Source organism: Citrus sinensis, chromosome 4, assembly GCF_022201045.2.
Source record: "Citrus sinensis cultivar Valencia sweet orange chromosome 4, DVS_A1.0, whole genome shotgun sequence".
NCBI lineage: Eukaryota > Viridiplantae > Streptophyta > Magnoliopsida > Sapindales > Rutaceae > Citrus > Citrus sinensis.
Genome location: NC_068559.1, coordinates 22184943 through 22211269, shown reverse-complemented (window position 1 = coordinate 22211269; position 26327 = coordinate 22184943). Strand labels below are relative to the sequence as shown.

General features: G+C 35.2%; 3 protein-coding genes across 9 annotated transcripts in view; 1 reads left to right on the top strand and 2 right to left on the bottom strand.

Annotated features, from left to right (window-relative positions):
• Positions 1-3693, bottom strand: part of LOC102614077 (uncharacterized) — a 32898-nt gene extending 29205 nt beyond the window's left edge. The window contains exons 1-10 of one of the 2 annotated variants that reach the window (XM_052439572.1): positions 3548-3693; positions 3303-3409; positions 2869-3200; positions 2436-2517; positions 2071-2359; positions 1349-1407; positions 1161-1250; positions 466-557; positions 188-286; positions 14-91 (exon numbers count right to left, since the gene is read on the bottom strand). In XM_052439572.1, the coding sequence (XP_052295532.1) occupies positions 14-91; positions 188-286; positions 466-557; positions 1161-1250; positions 1349-1407; positions 2071-2359; positions 2436-2517; positions 2869-3200; positions 3303-3347 (1166 nt within the window). In that variant the 5' untranslated portion in view covers positions 3348-3409; positions 3548-3693. Of the gene's footprint in view, positions 1-13; positions 92-187; positions 287-465; positions 558-1160; positions 1251-1348; positions 1408-2070; positions 2360-2435; positions 2518-2868; positions 3201-3302; positions 3454-3547 lie in introns of both variants that reach the window. The other variant, XM_052439573.1, reaches the window with a different exon arrangement.
• A 7659-nt stretch (positions 3694-11352) lies between these two features.
• On the top strand, positions 11353-14935 carry LOC102626515 (probable LRR receptor-like serine/threonine-protein kinase At3g47570). Its single transcript, XM_052439563.1, has 2 exons — positions 11353-14144; positions 14230-14935. Exons 1-2 carry the CDS (start codon positions 11456-11458, stop codon positions 14622-14624), a joined length of 3084 nt encoding a protein of 1027 aa, XP_052295523.1. The 5' UTR covers positions 11353-11455; the 3' UTR covers positions 14625-14935.
• Positions 14936-15709: 774 nt separating this feature from the next.
• LOC102627680 (uncharacterized) lies at positions 15710-24720 on the bottom strand. 6 transcript variants are annotated; one of them, XM_052439567.1, is made up of 20 exons: positions 24201-24720; positions 23956-24106; positions 23522-23853; positions 23116-23197; positions 22751-23039; positions 22028-22086; positions 21840-21929; positions 21145-21236; positions 20867-20965; positions 20693-20770; positions 19884-19968; positions 19738-19796; positions 19566-19635; positions 19378-19469; positions 18609-18671; positions 18382-18448; positions 17134-17499; positions 16654-16770; positions 16279-16431; positions 15710-16144 (listed from the first exon to the last, which is right to left on the bottom strand). In XM_052439567.1, the coding sequence occupies exons 1-20, from the start codon at positions 24617-24619 to the stop codon at positions 16049-16051; spliced, it is 2859 nt and encodes a 952-aa protein (XP_052295527.1). In that variant the 5' UTR covers positions 24620-24720; the 3' UTR covers positions 15710-16048. The 6 variants fall into 6 exon arrangements, with proteins under 6 accessions (XP_052295527.1, XP_052295526.1, XP_052295528.1 ...); XM_052439566.1 differs by having other exon boundaries at positions 15710-16109; positions 24201-24718; XM_052439568.1 differs by having other exon boundaries at positions 15710-16109; positions 23956-24103; positions 24201-24718.
• Between the last annotated feature and the right edge of the window lie 1607 nt (positions 24721-26327).

The following is a 26327-nucleotide window of genomic DNA, read 5'->3' as shown; positions in this document are numbered from 1 at the left end:
CTCATCAACAAACCATAATCTAGGGTCATTAGGCTTTTCAGACAGCCTTGCTTTTATTAGTTCAACAGCTGCTGCTTTCTTCCCCAATAGGCTGTTTTTTACATCATACACAAAACCAACTCCCATTAGCAACACGAGAGAGAGAGAGAGAGAGAGATTAGGATAATGGTTATCTATGACACCATACCAGTTGCAGTATATTAGATTATCCCACAACTCCAGATCCTCAAAAATTTTAATAGCCTCTCCAATCAAGCCACAGCTTACTAAAAGTTCAGCAAATTCCCTAAAATCAAGAAAAATCAAAATAGATAGATTATGAAGAGAATAAACAGAGCAATTAATCTCTAACCAAGTCAACATATGTCAACTAAGATATGAAACAATGACAGCATAATGATAGTTGGCAAAATGACAAGAAAATTAAATCACAATCATTCAAAGATGCAGAAGAAATAGTTTTACTTTCGCAGGGCAGGAATAGTTGGAACGTAAATCACATAACAAAAGGGAATCCTTTGAGTCACACCGGGAGAAGAATTAGAAATGCCCTCAACCTGAAACAAAGCAAAATATGATGGTAACCAACCATCAAAAATCCTGAACCAGAATACAAGATAGCACATGAAATCACTTGTGAAGTGAAAAGCAGAGATGCAAGTACATGTTGCAGATGTCAGCTGTATTTTACAGCTGTGTGTTGACTATTGTTGTAGATGTCAGCTGTATTTTACAGCTATGTGTTGACTTAAATACTAGATTTTAGGAGATATAATCCCTAATTTTCAGGGATACTGATTTGCAATATCCTAGCTGTTTTTACCATTTTGTTCCTAGGGTGTAATGTATATAAATAGGTATTCTTCTCTATTGTATAATAAGAGAAAATAGAGATTAAAACAGAGGAAATCTGAATTTTCACAGTACATAATCTCTCTCGACAATTAAATCTAACGATTAATGGGATATCTAGCGATATAAGGGAGAGAAATCTAGTCTTGATTAGCAGCTTAGAAAAAGCAAAAAAGCTTTTGGGTCCAATAAAGTACTAGCTGCAGAAAGTTTGGAATCTTCTATAGATGGATAAGCAACTCTTGTCGATTTGAATGAAAATGTTTAGGTAACAAAATATTTAAGAAGAAAAGGCTCACAGATCATACCAGTTTGTCCATCATCTCTAAAGCACGCCCTTTTGTGCGACTACGGGTGGACTCCCATCTAATACGTAAGAGATCACAGAAAACCTTTAGCTGAAAGATGGAAAAATCATGTGAGAATCAGAAGTACCACTTCAAGATATGAAATTTAACATCAAGAAAAACTGACACTGTATTGTATATATACTTACAATGAAGCATGACGACTGCTGTGAATCAATTGCCCCTATGTATGGAGCCATATCCCATCCTGAATCAGAAAACAAGCTATAAATCAGCAAATGACCAAATCAACAGATCCAAAAGCTTTTTCAAGGTCAAGTATTTACTTAGTTACAGACCAACATCAAGGGGCTAACATGGGATCCCTTCAAGGCCTACTGATTAGGTGAATATCTAATACATTCCCCAACTAGAGAAGTCATAAAGAGAAAAAAGAAAAAGCATTTTTGGTTTTCACATGTTCCATGTTTGGAACTGGGGTTGAGTTCAGGCAAAGCTGCTGCAACATCCATTCTCATTGCTTCTTTAAGTATCATTAGAGTAAGACTTTCGGGAACACAGTGTTCATCCTCAAATTACTTAAGGGACATGTTGACCTCATCAGCTGGCTTTGCAACCAGCTCAGCTTTGTGGAACAAAGGATTTGGTATCCAGAAGTGGAACAAAGCATTCGGCATCCAGAAATAACACCCGTAAAAGGCATATGAATATAATGAGGATATTAAGATGGATGTACAGGGATACAACTACAAAAATTGTGCTCAGTTATCATCTGTAATGCAATCTCTTATCATCAATCTACTAAAGGAATTGTTACTGAGAATGATTTAAAAATTAAATAGCAATATGCTTAACGTCTTATGGCATTTAACAAGACAACTACGCACCGCCCAACCATAAAACAACTTACTTTGCATTTCATCTTGCCGTGAGCTCTTTTCTATTAGAAGGCACTTCGACAAGATCACTGCCTGTTGGATTGCCTTTAAATGGGCTGATGAGCCACCAGCATGAATGCACAGGACTCCAGTTTCAGATTCATGACTATTCCCCAATAATTTTGGGGTCACAAAAACATCAGAGGCATCACCAATAGTAGAATCATGTGTATGAATGACTTGGCTTATTGAAGGGCAGGCATCAGAAGTGTTGGATGAGCTTGTGTTTGCAACAAGTACCATTTGTGCCTTTGGCTCTACCTATATGCAGGAGCAATCTCAAAGCTAAGAAGGAAGATCCCGACAACTTTATAAATGATGCACATTCAATCTTTACCTGGTGGATGCTACGGAAACCAAGAACCCCAGTAACCGAAAGCTGGAGACCAGCTGCCACTTCAGCTGATTCAAAATGTTTCCTGATACCGTAAAGCATTTTAGAAATCAGCAGAAACTATACAAGAAGTCCTATGGTAATGGTAATGATGGAACTTAGTAATCAGTTAATGCAAATTCCAGTGCTAACAACTCAAACTAATGTTCGATGATTGAAACAATATACATTAAAAAATGGGAGATTTTGATGAAGTCCAAACATAAAACTTCATTCTTGCACCTCCCTCACACACAATGCACAAAATCATCTGCAATGATTGAGAGAGTTCTACAGGCAAGTTCCATGTTGGAAATAACATGTTTCCAAGAGAAAACTTTTCTAATGTAGCCAGAAATAAGACCACCGAATATAAAACTTTCCCAGGATAACTCACCTGCAAGAATCAACTCTCCTGTAAATGTGTTCTAACAGTCCTGCTTCCAAATGAACTGTTGAAACAATCTCTGAAGGATCGATATCATGCAACTGGTTGCCCCAATAAGTAGTTACATTTTCCAAAGTGCCAAAATGTTGTAAAGTCTCAGCCATAAAAACTTTCAATAGATCATACAAAGAAGACGACCGCTCCTCTAAAATCCTTTGATGCATAAGTAGGAGTCTTGTGAGCCACCATGAAATGGTTCTAATCCCATTCACAGGCAACACAGTTGCATCAGACAGCAAATCTTTTGTCTTCATGATCAACATTTTGGCAAAAACTATATACTACAAAAAGATCACATAGTGTAAAATAAGTTAAAAAAGATAATATTAATATTAACACTGTCTAAGCAATAGAATCTATTCATTTTTGGATAGACTGAGTACCTGAAGATAGGAGAACTTTCCCAGCAAGTCAGAGCCAACAGACATGAGCTGATAACGCGCCCAATTCTCCCACTCTATCAATTCGTTGCCTTCTAAAGTTGAAACTTCTAGTGGAAACCGACACTTTAGCAAATTATGAACTGAAGGCCTACTAATTCATGTTCAAAAGTTCATCACTATACTTTTTTTTTAATATTTATTATATTAATTGCAATTATTTAAAAATTTATAAATAAGAAACTCACCCAGTCACGTTATACTGAGTGAACCAAAAACGAGCAGCGATTGAAAGACACATGAGCAGAATAACTCGACAAGCCTTATCCACGTCATTTTCGGAATCGTTCACTATAAACGCTTCGACACGCTGGAGCAGTGCGGAGTAGACGCGGTCGGCACACTCGGCTGAGTCGTTGATGTCGACGAAGTCGAGCGTGTCGAGGACGAGTTTAGCCGCGTCGGAGGACAGAGCCTGGAGATAGTGGCCGGACTCGATGGAGTCGATGAGGCTGTTGACGTGCTCGTGGAGTGGAAGGAGAGAGCATTGGCTTTCTTCGTTCAACGGTTGCGATTGAATGCGATGATCGGACGCTGGGGGAGCGAGGGTGCAGCGCAAGAGCCGCAGCTCGTACCCGCGGAGGATTTCCAGTTGCTTTTCGGCTATCAAGATGAAGTCCCTGGAAAACGAAAAAGAGGGGGGTTTTGGGTTTTAGCTTTTGGTTTTTAGTTGGTTGAAACAGCCTTTTTTTGTCATGCAATTTTTATGTCAATAAAAATTGACATAAAACTAGCACTGAACAACGAAGAAACGCTAAACCACACGTCATGCAATTTTTATGTCAATATATATATACATACACCCTGTTATTTAAGGGAAAAAAATATTATGAATTTATTAAAATAAATGTATATGTTCATAATATATATTTTTTATTTTTTTTATTATCTTCCACTAGCAACTCTTGACTTTTTTATAACCCCCACTATATCACAAGGAATTATAATCCATAATGTTTTTATTAATTTCATGTAATAATTATATAACTATAAAAGGAGAGTTCATCTATTTGTTTGATACACACTTGGAATGAGTAAAATCTTTCTATAATATATGCTCTCTCATTTTATTCTTTATCTTGTGTTGCTTCTTTCTTTTGCATCGCTGGCTAATAGCTTTTCTAATAAAAAATTCTAACTCAAGTAGACCCTGATCTCAAGTCCTAATATCTTTTTGATTTGTATTAACAACTATTATTTAAAAAGATGGAAAAAAATTACTAACTTTCATAAAAAAAATCTTATGTGGACAATTGACATTACAATTTAATTGTTATTAAAAAAAATTAATTAATTAATCATATATCGTTGGAATAAGATTTATGTGTGGCGGTGATATATATAATTCGATTGTGGTGTCTGCATGCATATGATCGATTTTCTCCTGTATTTATATATTTTGATTAATTTAATTTTAAGTATTTACTCATGAATGTGTGTTCGCATCTAATTAATCAGGATCAAACTTCAACTTCTGCTTAAATAAACATCAAATAAACATCAGGATTATATTTGATTGTTTGTAACTCCATCATCATTCTAACTTTACTGTTTAACTTGTACAATGGAGAGACTACAAAAATTTCATGACATCGATGGGGCATCACTTCAAGTTCAAAAATTGAAGAAAGAGCTCAGCAACAAGTGGCGAAGGGGAGTGTGGGCTAAGCTGGCTTTTACCTCAGCCAAATTTAGGGAAAAAGTTTTTCCTTTTAGGGTAATTTTTAAAAACCTCCCCTGAGGTTTGGGCTTGTTGCAAGTAGATGGCGAGAATTGATTTATTTGTAAAAAACCCCCTACCATCAGTTAAGTTTAACATTGACCGTTAGTTGACCGTGCAAAGACAATATTACCCTTAACAATAGTTTGTAAACGAAAATAACTAAAAAAAAACTAAAATTATTGGTGCAAAAAGCACAAACCCTATTTTTTAATAATTTTATTCTTGTCAATTCTAAAAATTTATAATATCATAGTTAAAGATTATGACTATTTCATTTTTAAATTTTAAATTTTAAATTTTAAATTTTATCTTTCTTGTAGGAATTTTAAGGAAATATCAATAATTTAAAGAGGATTTTTTAATTTTTTAATTTTAACTTTTTTATAGAAACTTTAAGAAAATATCAATAATTTAAAAAGTGTAAAATAGCTAATAATTTTGGTTTTTTTTTTAGTTATTTTCGTTTATAAACTATTGTTAAGGGTAATATTGTCTTTGCACGGTCAACTAACAGTCAATGTTAAACTTAACTGACGGTAAAGGGTTTTTTACAAATAAATCAATTCTCGCCATCTACTTGCAACAAGCCCAAACCTCAGGGGAGGTTTTTAAAAATTACCCTTCCTTTTATTTACAAAACTATCACTACTTCAATTTTACAAAATTGCCACTACTGTATATTACGAAATTGCTAGCGTTGTGATTCATTGAAGGATTTTACTGGGTAACAATCACCATTGTAATTTACAAAAGGGAAATTATCATTTGTATACCCTTAATTTATTCTATTATCATAAATACTATAACACTTTGAGGGTGTATCAATCGTCCACCCTAAGTTGACAAAATGTATCAGCTGACCACCAAACCGTTAGTTGCCGTTTAAGTATAATGACGTCAGAAGAGTAATTTGGTCTTTTCATATGATACAAGTGATAATTTAAGGGTATACAAGTGATGAAAAGAGAATTTAAGGGTATACAAGTGATAATTTTCAAGGGTAAAATCGTCAATTCACTGTAACTCCGTTAACTTTCAAACGGCAACTAACGGTTTGGTGGTCGGCTGATACATTTTGTCAATTAAGGGTGGACGATTGATACACCCTCAAAGTGTTGTAGTATTTTTGATAACAGAGCAAATATAGGGTATATGAATGATAATTTCCCTTTACAAAATTGCCAACTTCAGCTCTGCGTTCTTTTAATTTTTTAAGTCACTTCTTTCTTTTTGGGAGACTTTTAATGTAACAACTTATAGTATTAGCCTCCTTTTTGTCATTGTGGTAGGGCAGTTACTGCAATACTAAAGTATTTAGTAAATACTTTATATTTACTATTGTAATTTTAAAGTTAAGTTTATTTTTATTCTGAAATTATATTTATCACACTCTATCAACTTTTATTTTGTAATTACAATTTTCTTTCCATACGAACCATAGTTTTTAGTTTACAACACTTTAATACCATTTAAGAGCTTAATGTATTCGAAATCAACAACTAGGAAATTAAAGCTTCTCCATAAAACTTACTGAGAGGATGTGTCAACACAAAAAATTTGTTTGCACAAAAAATTCTATTCATATCCGCATTGCATTTTCCAACAGAAATTAACTTGATAACATGGAGAATTCAAAAGGCTTTGCCCATTAAACTATCAATGGAAATGAATATCACTTCAGGCTAAGAAGTTGGAGAAATATTTATATGGAACTAGCACACTATCTGAGCATGTTATTTTAGAAGGTTTGACTAGTTTTATAATGGGATTATATATATGTTGGTTAAAAATCACCATATGCATTAAAGAGGATAAGTCCCACTACGAAACCCACCATAACTTCCTAAACAATGAGTTCCTAATGCTAAATTGGTGGCCAAACCCATATAAATTTTTCTCCTAAAATTTCAAGTTCAATAATTAGCTTAGGTGATGTTCTTAATCTTCATATTATTCTATACATGATTAGCAAATCTTGTCGAAGCCTTATAATTTTTTCTAATTTTTATTATTATGTTTTAATCAAATGGTAACTAAATTTCTTTCAAATGCTAGTTTTCTTGTTTTCAACCCATGAAATTTTACCAACAAAACTAGATAGCACCCATAGCCTTATATTAATGCAAAACAAAATGACTATTCAATAACATATCAAGTATTTTTCATATTTTGACCTATTTGCAAAGTTTTGAAGTTTGATCACTGAAAATTTACAAGTTTTCAAAACATAACCGGCCTGATACGACCTGAATCCCGAATTTTTGGAAAAAGTTTTGATCAGTCTCAAAACAGACGCCTTCAAATTTGGGTGACTAAACAAATGTGGGTGCGTTAGATATATCTGAGAATAAATGGTCATTGTCTAGTGAAATTCCATGCAGTGTAGGCAGTTGCATTACATTGAAACAACTCATCATTTTCTTCCAAGGGAAAATTCCTTCTATCATTGAGTTCTTTTTGTTTGCTCCAAGAGAAATTTTTGCGAAAATGATGAATTTTACTTTCGTGAAATTCTTGAAAATTAACGTAACATACATCGGAGTTTTATATAATTATTCATTTATCATTTCAAAAATATTTTGGGCATCATTTAATTGAGATGGTAAAGTACCGTCTCTTAAAAATAAACTAGGTAATAGAACCTGCTTCGCGGCTTTGAAAAAAGAATTTAGTATTATCCTTTTTTTTCTTATTCTACTTTTAATGATTTATTATATTCGATTAAGAGGCAAGACTTCCAAAAAAAATGAAAAAAAATGAAGCAAAGCTAAAATCAAAAAGACTTTTTTAATTATTTAAAATTGCATTAACTAAATTAACACCACGGAAATAGAAGTGCCATAGATGCACGTTGTCTAAGCTAAAACCTTAGAAACCTGAGGCTGATATATCACCGCGAGGCCACCTGGAGAAGGAGCAGAAGATGCATCACAGTAGTCTCTCAGTATGTTCCTTTCTTCGACAATAAATTCGAGAGAGGTGAGCATTGCAGGCTAGTCATTACAGGTGATGAGATCAATAGCGTGGCAACAGTCAGGGCCAATATCAGCCTGGCTATTAAGGAAGAATATAACAATCTCATTTGAGCATGATTTCAGCTCCATTAATGCGTTCTAGCACTCTGTTAGCCTCCGCTAGCTTCAAGTCTTGTTGCAAGATCGTAGCCTGGTTTCATATTGTTGTTGAGGCGATCATTCCTGCTGGTTGCATTTGCAATATTTGTCATGATCAGGCAAGTGAGGGCCAAAATGAAAAACACATGTTTTAGAGTCATTGCTATTTTCTGTTCTTTTATGTTGTGTTTATATTTATTTGGGAGTGATTAAAAATGTCTATAAATTATTGCTTCATTTATGATCAAAAAGGTTTCAATTAAAGAAGATAGTGGGTATTTTGATGAACTGTTACATATTGATTGTGTAATAATAGTCAAATTAATTATGAGAAAATGAAAAGTCAAATATGAAAGAAAATTTCTCTATTTATTAGATAATAGAGAATATACAAAGATGGAAATGCTGATGCCACATCATCTCTTGTATTCCCAACTTGATAGTGGGTATTTTGATGAACTGTTACATATTGATTGTGTAATAATAGTCAAATTAATTATGAGACGATGAAAAGTCAAATATGAAAGAAAATTTCTCTATTTATTAGATAATAGAGAATATACAAAGATAAAAAATGGTGATGCAACATCACCTCTTCAAGTCCCAGCTTTATATATATATATAGATATAGATATAGATATAGATAGATTGTTTAGAATTCAAACCCCCTGTGTTCCAAAATTACAAAATCACCATCATTCAGTTGGTGGGGATTTACCTAGTAAACTAAGTTCTACACGTTATGTTTTAATTGACTGGTTAAAACCCTTCCCCATGTGTTCCACAATTGCTTATGTTTTCTAAAATTTTCCTTCAAATTTCGGTCAAAATGACATTAATTTGAAACAAAGAAACCTTGCGTGAGGGTAGGGCAAATAAAATATTTGGTGCTTTTGAAATACCACATTACAAAATTAATGTGAAGCTTCTATCTGATTAATGAATGACATTTGACACCATGTGTCCCCATCAATTTTGCAAAGCGCATTGCTCCTACGGAATAATTAACGGAGAAATATCCTTCTTTAACAGTCATCAACGGAGAAATGTCCACACGGGCGGTACAAGAAATCACTAAGTCTTCATCATTATTAATTGTGTTAATCCCATTTCATCAAATATTGCTTGACCGACTTCAAGTCAAGCACGAAGTCACAACCCACGGAAGTCGAAAGTCATCATTTTCGCAAAAAATTCTCTTGGAGAAAACAAAAAGAACTATTCGTAAAGAAAACTATTCGAATTATTAATATTAATAATAATTATTATTATTAGTAATTATTATTAATAACAAAAAGAACTATTCGAATTATTATTAATATTAATGGACAGGGTAAGCCTGGAACTATTATGATTTCAATTAGAAGTTTTTTAAAATAAATTAAAGCAGTAATAAAATTTTAGCTCCCTAATATTTACAATCTATTCAATAAATATATAATTTAATCACTTTATAAAATAAGTCACTAATTTCAATTGAAAATAATATAATTGAATTAGGGACATATTTGAAAATAAATAAAAACTCTATTGTTATATGAAATTGATGAAAATATAAGAGTAATTGAGTTAGGGACATATTTGAATATAAAATAAAAACTCTATTGTTATACTAAATTGATGAAATCATAAGGTTACTAAATTAGGGACATATATGAAACAAAATAAAATATTTATTATTTTATTAAATTAATAAAAACATAAGGGATATAAACGATTTTTTCTGCACTATAGATCCGCCTCTGACATCATATACATGTTAATTTTTGTCGAAAAATTAGTAAATAACATGTTACGGTGCCGTGGCGGCCAGGGTAGCTTTATTTTTTCTTGGAAGGTCATGATGTTTGTTTGGGTCCCAACAAAAGTCGCAGCTGGTAGTCTGGTGCGTACTGTCTGTCGTCTGATGCCTTCTCTTTATGGACAGTTTCATTTCCTTTAGTGGAATGCTTACCAATTAATAATTGGAATAAGATAGAATCATAATAGAATTAAAATAAAGAATGAAAATTATTATAAATTATTTATTTTAATTGTAAGAATTTGTATTGTCACTGATGTATCTAATTTTTATTGGAATTGAAATAGATTATTACAATATCAAAATAGCCTTAGTTGATTATTATCGTCATTTTATTATAATAATTACAATTTTTATTTAAAATAATTATTGTTAATAATACTAATATGACAACTAATAGTAGTAATTAGAACGCAAAAGATTCAGAATTTTGTGATAAGAAAATGAACTTAATAATGATTTTATGCATAGAAAAACTAAAAGTCTGAAACAAAGACCAAGAAAAATATCAAGAGGGCAGCTTTAGATGACCAATTCAAACGACACCGACGATTAAAACTTCTTGAAAATGATTACTTGTTGAAGATCTCACTACCTGGAAGACCCGAGTATTGAAAGTGGGTATTACTCACTACCACTGAATCATTCAGCCAAATATGATAATTAATATTAATCCTTTATATCCTATTAGCATATTACTATTTACTTCTAATTCTTTTGTTATTCCAATTATATTCTTCCCTTTGCTTGATAGATAAAAATCTATTATAATATTCTATTATGTGTTCACCAATATATCCATCAACCGGATTAATATTTCATTGCTTCCGTGCAAAATTATTTTTGTAAACTTCTTTTCTGATTCTATGTTTAAATTTCTATTTTTTTATTATTATGAGTTCTCAAACTCTAAATTAATGAGCATGAGATAGATACAGATGCACTAACTGTTTAATATCTAAATCAAATCTTTCTAGTGAATAATTCTGCACATGTATAGTTATATTATTTTATTATGGTTTAATAATCCAACATTAGATCATATCTTGCATCGAATAGCAATATACTTCTTGTTCTATCCATTTTTATTTATGACTTTAAAATAATTTAGTTAGTTGTTTGTTATATGGACAGACAGTACAAACCGATATAATTCCCATTTAGGTTAACCATTAGAAAATATATTATTCCCATTTAGGTCAACCTTTCATGACGAGACTCAAAAGGAAGTCTGGTCTTTCTTTAAAGCTGCAATATATTATTCTTACAATAGTAATAAAAATGATAATTAATATTGTTAGAAAAACAAAAAGTATTAGTTTCACTGTCACGGTGCCAGCCGGTTCACATTTGAGCTTCAAGGACAGAGTCCATAAATCATTGCAAAAAATATACAAACATATTTTATCTTACAAACCTCTATAAAAGTTTTATCATTTTAATTTCCTTCGGCAGTTAAATGAATTTTGTAAACATGATGAGTTCAATCATTGTAAGCATTTGTTTCTTTATTTTCTGTTGCTTCAGCTTCAGCTTGCAGTCAACCGATTGTATGCTCAAAAGCAATGAAACCGATCAACTTGCATTGCTTGAATTCAAGGCCAAAATTACTCATGACCCTCTTGAGGTTTTGAGATCATGGAAGTATTCCAGGCACTTTTGTCAATGGAAAGGTGTCACCTGCAGTCGACGGCACCAAAGAGTGACTGCATTACTTCTTCCATCTTTACTCTTGCAGGGGTCTCTGTCGCCTCACATTGGTAATTTAAGTTTTCTCAGAGTGTTAGATCTCAGTAACAATAGCTTCCGCAACGAAATCCCTCAACAGATTGGATATCTGTTCAGGTTACGAATTTTATGGCTGGACAACAATACATACGGAGGTCAAATTCCTGACAACATATCGCATTGCGTTAACCTTGAATCCCTCTTTTTAGCCTTCAATGAGCTTGTGGGGAAAGTTCCAGGGAAACTGGGCTCCTTATCAAAGCTTCGGATTCTCGCAATGCACCGCAACAATTTGTCAGGAGAAATCCCATCTTCCTTTGGCAATTTGTCATCACTCGAGGCCCTCTCAGCATCTGCAAATCAATTTGTGGGACAAATTCCTGAAACCCTGAGTCAGCTTAAGAGGATGCTTTATTTATTATTGGGAGTAAATAAGCTATCAGGTGAAATCCCTTTCTCAATCTACAACTTGTCTTCACTTAATTATATTTGTGTTCCCGTTAACCAACTTCAAGGAAGCCTTCCATCAGACTTAGGCTTCACTCTTCCTAATCTTGAAGTACTAAACCTTTGTCGTAATCAGTTTACCGGACCTATTCCGGCTTCAATATCCAATGCCTCAAATCTAATGAGACTTGTAATCGCAAAGAATGGATTCAGTGGAAAGGTGCCTAGTTTGAAAATTTTACATAAACTCGAATGGGTTGGTATTTCTAGGAATCACTTAGGAAATGGGAAAAAGGATGACTTGGAATTTGTCAATTCTTTGGTCAACGCTTCCAGACTAGAGCTACTGCAAATTAGTGACAACAATTTTGGTGGAATGTTACCTGAAGCTGTGGGGAACTTGTCAACCCGACTTAGAATATTAATAGTTGGAAACAATCAGTTGTTCGGAAATATCCCAAGTGGATTAAGAAATCTTGTTAACTTGGAGTTTTTACACCTTGGGGGCAACCAATTCACAGGCCGAATTCCGGGAAGTATAGTAGATCTTTATAAGCTGCAGAGGTTGGCGCTTGAGGGGAACAAGTTTTGGGGGGAAATTCCATCTTCTATAGGAAATCTGACATTGTTAATCACACTAAATTTTGAGGAAAACATGTTAGAGGGAAGCATTCCATCGAGTCTAGGGAAATGCCAAAACTTAATATCATTAAATCTCTCTAATAACAACCTCAGTGGTACCATACCCACTGAAGTAATTGGCCTCTCTTCCTTGTCAATCTATCTCGATCTATCTCAAAACCAATTGAACGGTCCTTTGCCCTCAAATTTTGGTATCTTGAAAAATCTGGGTGCTATAGATATATCGGAGAACAAATTGTCTGGTCAAATTCCAAGCAGTATAGGAAGTTGCACTAGGTTGGAACAACTCGTCATGAATGGTAATTTCTTTCAGGGGAATATCCCTTCATCATTGAGTTCTTTGAGAGGCATTGAGAATCTTGATCTTTCGCGGAACAATTTGTCTGGCCGGATTCCAAAATATCTGGAAAACTTTCCCTTTTTGCAGAATTTAAATCTGTCTTTTAATCATTTTGAGGGTGAAGTACCAATAAAAGGAGTCTTCAGCAATTCGAGTGCTATATCTATTGACGGAAATGATAACCTCTGTGGTGGCATATCTGAGTTGCATTTATCTACTTGTTCCATCAAAGAATCAAAGCAATCACGTTCCCGTTCCCTGAAACTGATTATTCCTGTAGTTACAGGAATTTTGTTAGTGACAGGGATGTCGTGTTTGATAATTACTTCCTGGCGGAGCAAATCAAAAAGGGAGCCAGCCACTCCTCCATCAGCTCTCTTGGCTTCGGTTTTACGAGTGTCCTATGAGAATCTGTTCAAAGCAACTGACGGGTTCTCTTTGGAAAACTTGATTGGTGCCGGTAGCTTTGGTTCGGTCTATAAAGGAGTCCTCAATCATGATGATCATGAAACGCTGGTGGCAGTTAAGGTGCTTAATCTTCAACATCGAGGAGCTTCAAAGAGTTTCATGGCGGAGTGTCAAGCCTTGAGAAGTATTAGGCATCGGAATCTCGTCAAAATAATAACTTCCTGTGCAGGTGTTGACTTCCAAGGAAATTATTTTGAGGCTTTAGTTTATGAGTTCATGGTTAACGGGAGCCTGGAGGAATGGTTGCATCCAAACCGTGAGGCACTTAAGAATCTAAATCTCCTGCAAAGACTGAGTATTGCCGTTGATGTTGCTTCCGCATTGGATTATCTTCATCATTATTGTGAAACTCCAATAGTCCATTGTGATCTCAAGCCAAGCAATGTTCTTCTGGATGGTGAATTGACTGCCCATGTAAGTGATTTTGGATTAGCAAAATTCCTTCCGGAAGCCGCCAATAACTTGTCATCTAATCAATCAAGCTCTATTGGAGTAAAAGGAACCGTTGGTTATGCTGCTCCAGGTAAATACTATAATTTAATTAACTTCTTTTGCAATCCTTAGAGATTTTACTAGTTGAACCAACAGTTTTAATTTTCAAATTGCAGAGTACGGAATGGGGAGCGAGGTCTCAACAAGTGGAGATGTGTACAGTTTTGGCATACTCTTGCTGGAAACGTTTACAGGAAAGAGGCCGACGAATGAGATGTTTACAGGCAATCTAACCCTACATAATTTTGTCAAGGAAGCTCTTCCTGAAAGACTTGCTGAAATTGTTGATCCAGTGCTTCTTGTAGAAAGAGAAGAAGGGGAGACAAGCGAGGCCAATGCTCACAAACAATTTACCAGAAGTTTTAGTGTTAAAGAGTGCTTGGTTTCAGTACTGGAAATCGGAGTGACTTGCTCTTCAGAGTTGCCGAGAGAACGAATGAGCATGGAAGAGGTTGCGGCTCAGCTGATCAAAAATGTGCGAGGCCAACCAGCAACTTACGTGACTGCGTAAGTAATTGGTTACTCTCCAATGACAATAAAGACAACAATCTTTGGTTACAATCAACTCTTTATTGGCAGAAGCAAAAATGAACAGTTGCAATTGTTAGAAGATGTGTTTAGGACTGCTGATGTGGAATCATAAATGCTGCTACGTTGAAAGTTTTAAACTGTTCCTACTTTTCTGGTGTTGGTTATTTTTTTGTAGTTTATGTTGTGATCATGGCACAATCTTTGGACCATGATTCTAGTAACTAATTTAAGCTTTAAATTGTAATGTTTTTGGTTTTATGATAGTGTGAAGTTCTCTTTGCAGAATCACGTTGCTCTCATTTCCATTTGCTTTTACGTTAGCTATACTTTGTTTTCTTTTCTTATTCGAGTAACAACAGCAATTATGTTCGAGAATCACTTATTTGATGATCTCAAGTGTAATGGATATTAAAGAACATTTCAAATTAACTATGTTTAAAGAACAAATAAAATAAAACTGAAAATGACAACTCGAATAACACCGCAATAGAAGCATTATAACAAGCAATTAGATAAATTCACAATATATCCATTACAATAGATTTTTTAAAACACAGGAGACGGCAAAGAATGAATTTATAGAGATATTGAAGCAACTAGAGGGAGCTTTAGGGGAGAAGGATTTCTTTGGCGGGGATAGCTTTGGATTCGTTGATGTCCCAAATTTGGGGGTTGAGAAATTTGTTGGTTTTACGCGGTTGAGAAATTTGGGTGATTTAAGGATGCGAATGAGTGCCCCAAATTCTCCGCTTGGATGAAGAAGTGCATGCAAAGGGAAACTGTTGCCAGGATCCTTCCAGACCCAGAAAAGGTCTACGAATTTGTTATCATGTTGAGGAACATGTTTGGAATTGAATAGTGAAAGGCTTATGCTGCTAAAAAGCTTTCATTCTCATATGAAGATAACTTTCAGTTGCTTCTTTGTTTTATTGCTGTCAATGTGATAATAGAAACCAGCGACGTTCGGTTGCTTTGTTTAAATGCTTTCTGAAATATATGCATATTTGTTCTTAAATTGAGGTTAATGAAATCACGGCATGTAAGCTATACATAAAAGAACAGAGGTTGAAAACAACACTTGATGTTACATTTAAATAACTTGAAGCCATATATTTACATTGAGATTAGTTACAGCACCGAAAATACAAAAATAATACAAATAATAAAACTAGACTGTTTTGTTACAGAAAAGGCAATACAACAATACAAGATATTCAGTCCTGCTTAAGGTCTCCACTACAGTACGAACTTATATTGCAAAGTCCCGGTATCTATTATCGGAAACAATTTTTAGTTGCGGATTTAACCTTGTTACTAAATTTCAAAAATAGCACATTCCTGATATTCAAAAATAGCACATTCCTGATACTTAGGTAGCCACGGGACCAGATTGGAGTTTCGTCTTCACTTCATCAAGCCAAGCTTGAAGATCCCTGAACTCTTCCATGTCAGAAAATCCTTCAGCCTGAGATTCCAAAAAGTGCATTTTCTTCTAAGAAACTATATAATAACAGAAATGCACTCTAACACAGTGAGAAAAAGTTTTACCCTGAACGAGTCAAAAACAGAAACAGAAAAGGCAATCTTTAAACCAACTGTAAGTGTCTTAAATATCGAATTATAAGATGTTTTACTTGTTTAAGTACGTTCTTCAGGTGCATCTCAGCAGCAAAGAGTTCTCGACGGCTACCAGAAGACGAAGAAATTTCCATGTAAACCTTACAAAGTTCCAAGGATGCATATGAAAACCTTTTAAACCGATCTCTATCTTTCCACATATCAGATCCCTGACACAGACACAGAGAGAGAGAGAGAGACTGAGTTGTCAACTTGTCATTCCTTTAGATAACAAATTTTGGAAAACAAAAATGAAATCACAAAGCTTTTTCTTTGCCTTCTTTTTAAAAGAGAGAGATTAACAAAATTTGATTAGCATTAACAAAATCCATCAACATCAAAGTAAAACATAATGCTAATTTATTATAAGATGATGAGATTTATGGAGAAACCTGATATGATCTGACTTGCTTTAAGAGGGCTTCAGAGCACATTGTAAGATCTCCTTTACTTTTAAGCCACCTTGCATATAATCCCCACATATCTGCACTACTCTCACTTCGAACTACCTATGCCATACAGAGAAACATGTAACATAAGCTTAAAAAAAAAAAAAGAAAGGATATTCTTTCCTCATGTGGCTTGAATTAATTTGCATATCACTTTGATTATTTTCACACAATTTGAGCCCAAAATTTAAGCATACCAATTCCTGCAAGCACTAAAATAGTAAACTGCTCCATAGATACGTCCAAATGATTTGCAAAAATGACCAATTTTGTCTAGAAATTCAGATACTATAGATTATTATTGACCCACAGACCATAGGATGCCCAGCAAATATGAATCATATGCCCAAAGACAATTATCATATAAACTAAGAAAGATCAGAAATTACAATATATACGCATAGAAATATGAGAAATATGTACATGTGTTGTGGATATGTGTGAAAGAGAGAGAATGTCCCTTAGCTCAGTATTAAAAGACGGAAAAAAGATGATCATGGGCCCATGTGCAACCTGCTGAAGAATTTTCCCAAGAAACTCCATCAAGTGCTCATTTTCTCGTGATCTTCCCATGATTGACTCCTCAGGTGATGATACATAGACAGATTCTACAGGTAAATCTTTTGCACAAGTGTTATTAGTTCTGTTAAGATTATGCGTAGTCCTGCAAGACTCAGATTCTATAATTGAAGTCCTTCCTTCCAGATCTAGCACTATTCTTTCTAATAATTCAGTATCAATTCTTTTATTATTAGTCATGTTCAACACCATCTGCACAGCCTCTAGAGCCTGCAAAAATAACATATAACAAAAATAAAGAAACTGCTAAAAGTATAATGAATAAAAGAGTAAAAATTTGGGAGAGAGATCATGTTGAGGACACTGATGTCTAATATTATAATTAAATATTATTAACACTGCAGGAAAAGACTGCCAACAAGCAAAAATGACAATCAACAAGCTGGCAAAATGATGAGAAGTAAAAAGAAGGCCATCCAAGAAGAACAACTCAATTTTAATGAATAGCAAAGAAAGGAACATTATTGCATTCATTAGAAATTGATGCCCAAAGTGACAGCAGGCTTTATCCACCAAAAATAATTTGGTGTCTTCCCTCCCTAGCTTCTTGAAAAATCCTCCCATTTCTTTCCAACCAAAAAAATTCCTAGCACACAGTAATCATACAATCCCCACTTGTCAAAATATTTATACGACCATGGTGAAGGCAGGGAGTTAATCGTTAGAAAGTCATGCATCAAGTTGCATATATCAAAGGACAATGACCCTGAAAAAAATAATTATAAATTTGAGAATCTGTAATCCATTAACCATGACTGTTCAAGGACCTTGATGAGCCTAAAAATATTCATGGGAAAAAATTGTTATCCAGATATTTCTTGACAACGAATTGCTTGCATAAAAGGATGAAGCTGAGGTACAAAAAGGTCAAAAGAACAATAACATACATATGCAAAAATGACAATGGGCTATAAACTATCAAATTCTTTTAAATGAAAAGATGACAAAATCTCTGCAGCTTTCATTAGTTGACAAACATGACAACATACATGAAGCAATCAAAACCATCAGAGGGTGGCTAAGAAAATGCCAACTTCATCTCAAAAGATTTCAGTGATAAATGATCAAAATTAAGCGCACAACCGCGGTTACCTGACCAATATTGCCCACATCCAAAGCAACATGGCTGTAGTTTTCCCACAATTGCCAACTGTTCCGTCTGTTACAAAATCATGTTATAGGTTATTACATTAGATATCACCTTTTGCCTAGCAGCAACAAATTATGTATGACAGTGTTCTTGTGATCAGATAGTGTCCGACTGCATTGTGCATGACAGAAAATAAAAATGTAGTGATCAGGGGGAAAAAAGACAGAACTTGAACTTTAGGGCCTCCTTGAATGCTATAAAAGCCTCTTTGCTCTTCTTCTTGATCATATGCCTGCAAGATTACATAAATCTCAAGACTTCCATTGTTATAATTGACGAGAATTTTACCATCCCAGATATTTTGTCATGAATTTTTTAAATGTACTAGAAGAGAGAATAAGTAGCTCTTCGTATCTTTTCACAAGTGGTATTAACCAATTAATGTATCCCTAACTAATAATTATGCTGCTAAATAAAGTTCCACAATTGCGAAAAATACAGTAAGTCACAGACAAGATGAAATTGAGACTGCACAAATTCTAGTACAGTATAAAATAAGAAGAAAAGACACATTAAAAGACAAATAATAAGAACAAGAAAAAATTAAACAGAGAGAAAAGAGACTGTAGAGAGATGGGAGGGAAGCAATTTGTGCTTTTTTCTTTTAAATAAGACGAAAAGGAGAACTTTAATTGCTTTGAAAACAACGGAGGCATATGCTATGGATAATCCTCAAAAGAGCTGGCTAATATGTGCCCTATTCCTAATTATAACAGTACTATCTAGCTCTTAGCATTTGCAGCAACTAAATTCACTCATCAAGGGAATATGGAACCATATAAATTTTATATAGAACAACTGCAACAAGAAAGTCAAAACAAAGTAAACCAAATATGGGAAGCATACTCTTGCAGATAGAAGATGAAAGTGATTGACACCATATTAAAGAATACAGAGCAAGAGGATGGAATGACACGATGACAAAGAAAAGAGCATACAAGCAAGCAATATTGTTCCAAGCTTCCCCATTGTCTGGATCAAGTTGAACAGCCCGAGTAAACCCATCCAGAGCCTTTTCAACATCCCGAGCCTGTATTTATATTTCAGCCGAGAGTTTCAGAAACTTGGGGCAAAAGGATAAGAAATCTCTCCACACTAAACACATACTAATACAAAAATATGATACCTTCAATGCAGCAGCACCAAGAGCAAACCAGCCATCCGGATACAAAGAATTCAAGGCCATGGCAGCCTCCCTGAGACAAACCCAAGGGTAAATTGTCATTCAGCCATATCAGTTGTCAATGCAGCAAATTACTGTGTGGCAGAAAGAGAAGTAAAGCATTAAAGCAACATACCAAAGGATTTTAGATGTCTCGTACTCCCCTCTATTGTAAGCACTACGAGCTAGAGACCTCTGATTCACATAAAGATATGTTAACTAAAAAATGATCAAGGTACAAGCATAATGTGAACTACATTTTCTCTGTGCAACAAATATCACCTTAGCTCGAGCTGACTTATCATTCGAAACTTCCAAAGCTTTTTCATAGCAGGCATCATTATTTGTAACATCACCGAATGAACACCTACAAAATGTATCACAAGTCAGCAACCCACAATTCAACTCATCATTCTGGCTACATTATCACCATAAGTTATAAGAAACAAATGGCAGTGAAGATATCATATTTTACTTACATGCATATATCCATTATAAGAAATCAATGCAGAAAATCTTTAATTGTTTAAATTGTGGCCATATATTCAAATGTCTAGCACCAAATATTTTCAAAAAGGATATGATTTTCATAATTCACTTGATGGTAATGATTTTCATAATTCACTTGATGGTATGTATTTCTCAACCATTTCACGGCACGTGCATCAGAATCATCTAAAATGCAGGCAGGGAAGAGGATAAGTGGAAAACAGTCTCCTGTTGCTCCCCCCACCCCCCCGGGGCCCCTCATTTTCTAGTTTAGAATGCAAATTTTCTTCGGCAAAAACTTATCTTTTAGATAATATGCTGAACCATCAGAAGACTAACAATAAATGTCAGAATATGAGTATAAAATCCATTGACTCAAATGCAAGACCAAAAGCAATCAGTAAGAACGCACAGTGAGCTTTTAAATCGGCTACAGCAAGTAAAAGATAAAATTAAAATGTTTCATTTTCTTTTGACAATATCCTCACATTCACATCCAATGAACAATTATCCCTAGATTGCAATAAGTGACATCAACAATGGATTTAACTGAAATGAGAAGTAACTATAAAATGGATCGTAGAAAAGGCTCATCAACAAACCATAATCTAGGGTCATTAGGCTTTTCAGACAGCCTTGCTTTTATTAGTTCAACAGCTGCTGCTTTCTTCCCCAATAGGCTGTTTTTTACATCATACACAAAACCAACTCCCATTAGCAACACGAGAGAGAGAGAGAGAGAGAGATTAGGATAATGGTTATCTATGACACCATACCAGTTGCAGTATATTAGATTATCCCACAACTCCAGATCCTCAAAAATTTTAATAGCCTCTCCAATCAAGCCACAGCTTACTAAAAGTTCAGCAAATTCCCTAAAATCAAGAAAAATCAAAATAGATAGATTATGAAGAGAATAAACAGAGCAATTAATCTCTAACCAAGTCAACATATGTCAACTAAGATATGAAACAATGACAGCATAATGATAGTTGGCAAAATGACAAGAAAATTAAATCACAATCATTCAAAGATGCAGAAGAAATAGTTTTACTTTCGCAGGGCAGGAATAGTTGGAACGTAAATCACATAACAAAAGGGAATCCTTTGAGTCACACCGGGAGAAGAATTAGAAATGCCCTCAACCTGAAACAAAGCAAAATATGATGGTAACCAACCATCAAAAATCCTGAACCAGAATACAAGATAGCACATGAAATCACTTGTGAAGTGAAAAGCAGAGATGCAAGTACATGTTGCAGATGTCAGCTGTATTTTACAGCTGTGTGTTGACTATTGTTGTAGATGTCAGCTGTATTTTACAGCTATGTGTTGACTTAAATACTAGATTTTAGGAGATATAATCCCTAATTTTCAGGGATACTGATTTGCAATATCCTAGCTGTTTTTACCATTTTGTTCCTAGGGTGTAATGTATATAAATAGGTATTCTTCTCTATTGTATAATAAGAGAAAATAGAGATTAAAACAGAGGAAATCTGAATTTTCACAGTACATAATCTCTCTAGACAATTAAATCTAACGATTAATGGGATATCTAGCGATATAAGGGAGAGAAATCTAGTCTTGATTAGCAGCTTAGAAAAAGCAAAAAAGCTTTTGGGTCCAATAAAGTACTAGCTGCAGAAAGTTTGGAATCTTCTATAGATGGATAAGCAACTCTTGTCGATTTGAATGAAAATGTTTAGGTAACAAAATATTTAAGAAGAAAAGGCTCACAGATCATACCAGTTTGTCCATCATCTCTAAAGCACGCCCTTTTGTGCGACTACGGGTGGACTCCCATCTAATACGTAAGAGATCACAGAAAACCTTTAGCTGAAAGATGGAAAAATCATGTGAGAATCAGAAGTACCACTTCAAGATATGAAATTTAACATCAAGAAAAACTGACACTGTATTGTATATATACTTACAATGAAGCATGACGACTGCTGTGAATCAATTGCCTCTATGTATGGAGCCATATCCCATCCTGAATCAGAAAACAAGCTATAAATCAGCAAATGACCAAATCAACAGATCCAAAAGCTTTTTCAAGGTCAAGTATTTACTTAGTTACAGACCAACATCAAGGGGCTAACATGGGATCCCTTCAAGGCCTACTGATTAGGTGAATATCTAATACATTCCCCAACTAGAGAAGTCATAAAGAGAAAAAAAAAAAAAGCATTTTTGGTTTTCACATGTTCCATGTTTGGAACTGGGGTTGAGTTCAGGCAAAGCTGCTGCAACATCCATTCTCATTGCTTCTTTAAGTATCATTAGAGTAAGACTTTCAGGAACACAGTGTTCATCCTCAAATTACTTAAGGGACATGTTGACCTCATCAGCTGGCTTTGCAACCAGCTCAGCTTTGTGGAACAAAGCATTTGGTATCCAGAAGTGGAACAAAGCATTCGGCATCCAGAAATAACACCCGTAAAAGGCATGTGAATATAATGAGGATATTAAGATGGATGTACAGGGATACAACTACAAAAATTGTGCTCAGTTATCATCTGTAATGCAATCTCTTATCATCAATCTACTAAAGGAATTATTACTGAGAATGATTTAAAAATTAAATAGCAATATGCTTGACGTCTTGTGGCATTTAACAAGACGACTACGCACCGCCCAACCATAAAACAACTTACTTTGCATTTCATCTTGCCGTGAGCTCTTTTCTATTAGGAGGCACTTCGACAAGATCACTGCCTGTTGGATTGCCTTTAAATGGGCTGCTGAGCCACCAGCATGAATGCATTGGACTTCAGTTTCAGATTCATGACTATTCCCCAATAATTTTGGGGTCACAAAAACATCAGTGGCATCACCAATAGTAGAATCATGTGTATGAATGACTTGGCTTATTGAAGGGCAGGCATCAGAAGTGTTGGATGAGCTTGTGTTTGCAACAAGTACCATTTGTGCCTTTGGCTCTACCTATATGCAGGAGCAATCTCAAAGCTAAGAAGGAAGATCCCGACAACTTTATAAATGATGCACATTCGATCTTTACCTGGTGGATGGTACGGAAACCAAGAACCCCAGTAACCGAAAGCTGGAGACCAGCTGCCACTTCAGCTGATTCAAAATGTTTCCTGATACCGTAAAGCATTTTAGAAATCAGCAGAAACTATAGAAGAAGTCCTATAGTAATGGTAATGATGGAACTTAGTAATCAGTTAATGCAAATTCCAGTGCTAACAACTCAAACTATCGTTCGATGATTGAAACAATATACATTAAAAAATGGGAGATTTTGATGAAGTCCAAACATAAAACTTCATTCTTGCACCTCCCTCACACACAATGCACAAAATCATCTGCAATGACTGAGAAAATAACATGTTTCCAAGAGAAAACTTTTCTAATGTAGCCAGAAATAAGACCACCGAATATAAAACTTTCCCAGGATAACTCACCTGCAAGAATCAACTCTCCTGTAAATGTGTTCTAGCAGTCCTGCTTCCAAATGAACTGTTGAAACAATCTCTGAAGGATCGATATCATGCAACTGGTTGCCCCAATAAGTAGTTACATTTTCCAAAGTGCCAAAATGTTGTAAAGTCTCATCCATAAAAACTTTCAATAGATCATACAAAGAAGACGACCGCTCATCTAAAATCCGTTGATGCATAAGTAGGAGTCTTGTGAGCCACCATGAAATGGTTCTAATCCCATTCACAGGCAACGCAGTTGCATCAAACAGCAAATCTTTTGTCTTGATGAGCAACATTTTGGCAAAAACTATATACTACAAAAAGATCACATAATGTAAAATAAGTTAAAAAAGATAATATTAATATTAACACTGTCTAAGCAATAGAATCTATTCATTTTTGGATAGACTGAGTACCTGAAGATAGGAGAACTTTCCCAGCAAGTCAGAGCCAACAGACATGAGCTGATAACGCGCCCAATTCTCCCACTCTATCAATTCGTTGCCTTCTAAAGTTGAAACTTCTAGTGGAAACCGACACTTTAGCAAATTATGAACTGAAGGCCTACTAATTCATGTTCAAAAGTTCATCACTATACTTTTTTTTTAATATTTATTATATTAATTGCAATTATTTAAAATTTTATAAATAAGCAACTCACCCAGTCACGTTACACTGAGTGAACCAAAAAAGAGCAGCAATTGAAAGGCACATAAGCAGAATAACTCGACAAGCCTTATCCACGTCATTTTCGGAATCGTTCACAATAAACGCTTCGACACGCTGGAGCAGTGCGGAGTAGACGCGGTCGGCGCGGTCGGCTGAGTCGTTGAGGTCGACGAAGTCGAGCGTGTCGAGGACGAGTTTAGCCGCGTCGGAGGACAGAGCCTGGAGATAGTGGCCGGACTCGATGGAGTCGATGAGGCTGTTGATGTGCTCGTGGAGTGGAAGGAGAGAGCATTGGCTTTCTTCGTTCAACGGTTGCGATTGAATGCGAAGATCGGACGGTGGGGGAGCGAGGGTGCAGCGCAAGAGCCGCAGCTCGTACCCGCGGAGGATTTCCAGTTGCTTTTCGGCCATCAAGGTGAAGTCCCTGGAAACGAACAAGAGGGGGTTTTGGGTTTTAGCTTTTAGTTTTTAGTTGGTTAAAACAGCCTTTCGGTGATAAAGGTAACGAAAAATAACCCGCGTGATCCAGGTTTTGAAAACTATCACCGAACAACCAAGAATTTGACACTTCCTTAAACCGTTACATCAACATAAACGCTACCAATAAAAATAAATAAACGCTAAACCACAAGTCATGCAATTTTTATGTCAAAATATATATTTATATTTTTAAATGTCAATATAAAAGTTAAATTGACATGTCACATGACCTATTTATTAACATAAAGGTTATCTGATATGTCAGTATAAATTTTATAGATTTTTTTTTTTTTTTGAAATGGAAATTTTCATTAAAATAATAGCATTACAAATATTTTAATAAGCACAGAGGTGGAACATGACTCCACTCTCTTGGACCTGACATAGAACTTCCTGCTCGAGCAATAGAGTGAGCAGCAAAATTCGCAGATCGGCGCACAAACGAGAATTGAACTTCTCCTAAAGACTTGGCTAGGGACTGACACTCCTCAATGATAAGGCCAAACCCATTGGGGCTGGAAAAATTTTCAGTTAGAGCTTGAAACACTTGAAGGTTATCCATTTCGATAATGACATTTGGTAACTGCAGCCTTTTAACCCAGCTAAGAGCTTCTCTAATACAAAGCGCTTCAGCCTCTCGTGAATCAAAAATGCCCGGAAAACACTCACATCGAGCTGTCACAAATTCACCCCCAGAATTACGAATGACACAGCCAACACTAAACTTTCTTTGATCCTTAAAAATGGCAGCATCAACATTGCATTTTAACCAGTCAAAACAAGGCTTCTCCCAACAAACAGCCCCATGATCACCATTTACGACATTAACATCAGCTAAGAATAGTTGTTTCCTTGCACTTTGCCACTGGAATAAAAACCTGCCAGCAGAATTCAGGACTTGCAAGACACTACTGCTTCTTTGGTTCCATAACCGATCATTTCGCTGTATCCATATCCTCCAACAAATCATGGCAGCCAGCTGACAATTCTCCCTACTATATGTTGAGAAAATGTATTCCAACCACTCCAAGAAAGAACTATAATGGCCAAGAGACCCAACAGCAGAGGACATCCAACAAGATTTCGCAAACCCACACTCCAGAAGAGCATGTGTAACTGTCTCACTACATGCATGACACAAAGAACAAGTAGGCATAATATCCACTCTACGTTGAACAAGATTTTCCGCAGTAGGTAAGACATTTGTCGCAGCCCGCCAAAGGAAATTCCTCACCTTTCCTGGAACTTCCAGTTTCCACAATGATTTCCAAATACGAGAAGAAGAGCTGGTATCCTGGTGAGTTAAGTACTTATAGCAGCTACGGACTGAATAAGCGCCACAAGGATCATGTAACCAATACCATACATCAGATTCTCTACGATTACTAAGAGGGATTTGCAATATCAGGTCTTTAGCCCTTGAATTAAAAATATCGGCAATAACATCTAGATCCCAACATCTTTGATTTGGCACCATCAAGCTACTGACCTTCGCAACAGCCAATTCCTCATTTAAAAGAGACGAAGTAAAACCCGAATTGATATCTGGCAGCCAAGGCTCTTGTCCAATCAACACATTTTGTCCACTTCCGATTTGAATACGGCTCCCGCTGACAACAACATCTTTTGCAGCTAGAAT

What these genes read in the sequence shown, in the direction of transcription:
- LOC102627680 (XM_052439567.1), bottom strand. Translation starts at nt 24,619, where the DNA reads ATGGCCGAAAAGCAACTGGAAATCCTCCGCGGGTACGAGCTGCGGCTC. An exon ending in ACGGCAAGATGAAATGCAAA is followed by an intron (nt 22,087 to 22,750) that starts GTAAGTTGTTTT and finishes TTTCTGATTCAG; the next exon opens with GATGGGATATGGCTCCATAC. An exon ending in TGAAGAACGTACTTAAACAA is followed by an intron (nt 16,145 to 16,278) that starts GTAAAACATCTT and finishes GTTATTATATAG; the next exon opens with TTTCTTAGAAGAAAATGCAC.
- LOC102626515 (XM_052439563.1), top strand. Translation starts at nt 11,456, where the DNA reads ATGAATTTTGTAAACATGATGAGTTCAATCATTGTAAGCATTTGTTTC. An exon ending in CGTTGGTTATGCTGCTCCAG is followed by an intron (nt 14,145 to 14,229) that starts GTAAATACTATA and finishes TTCAAATTGCAG; the next exon opens with AGTACGGAATGGGGAGCGAG.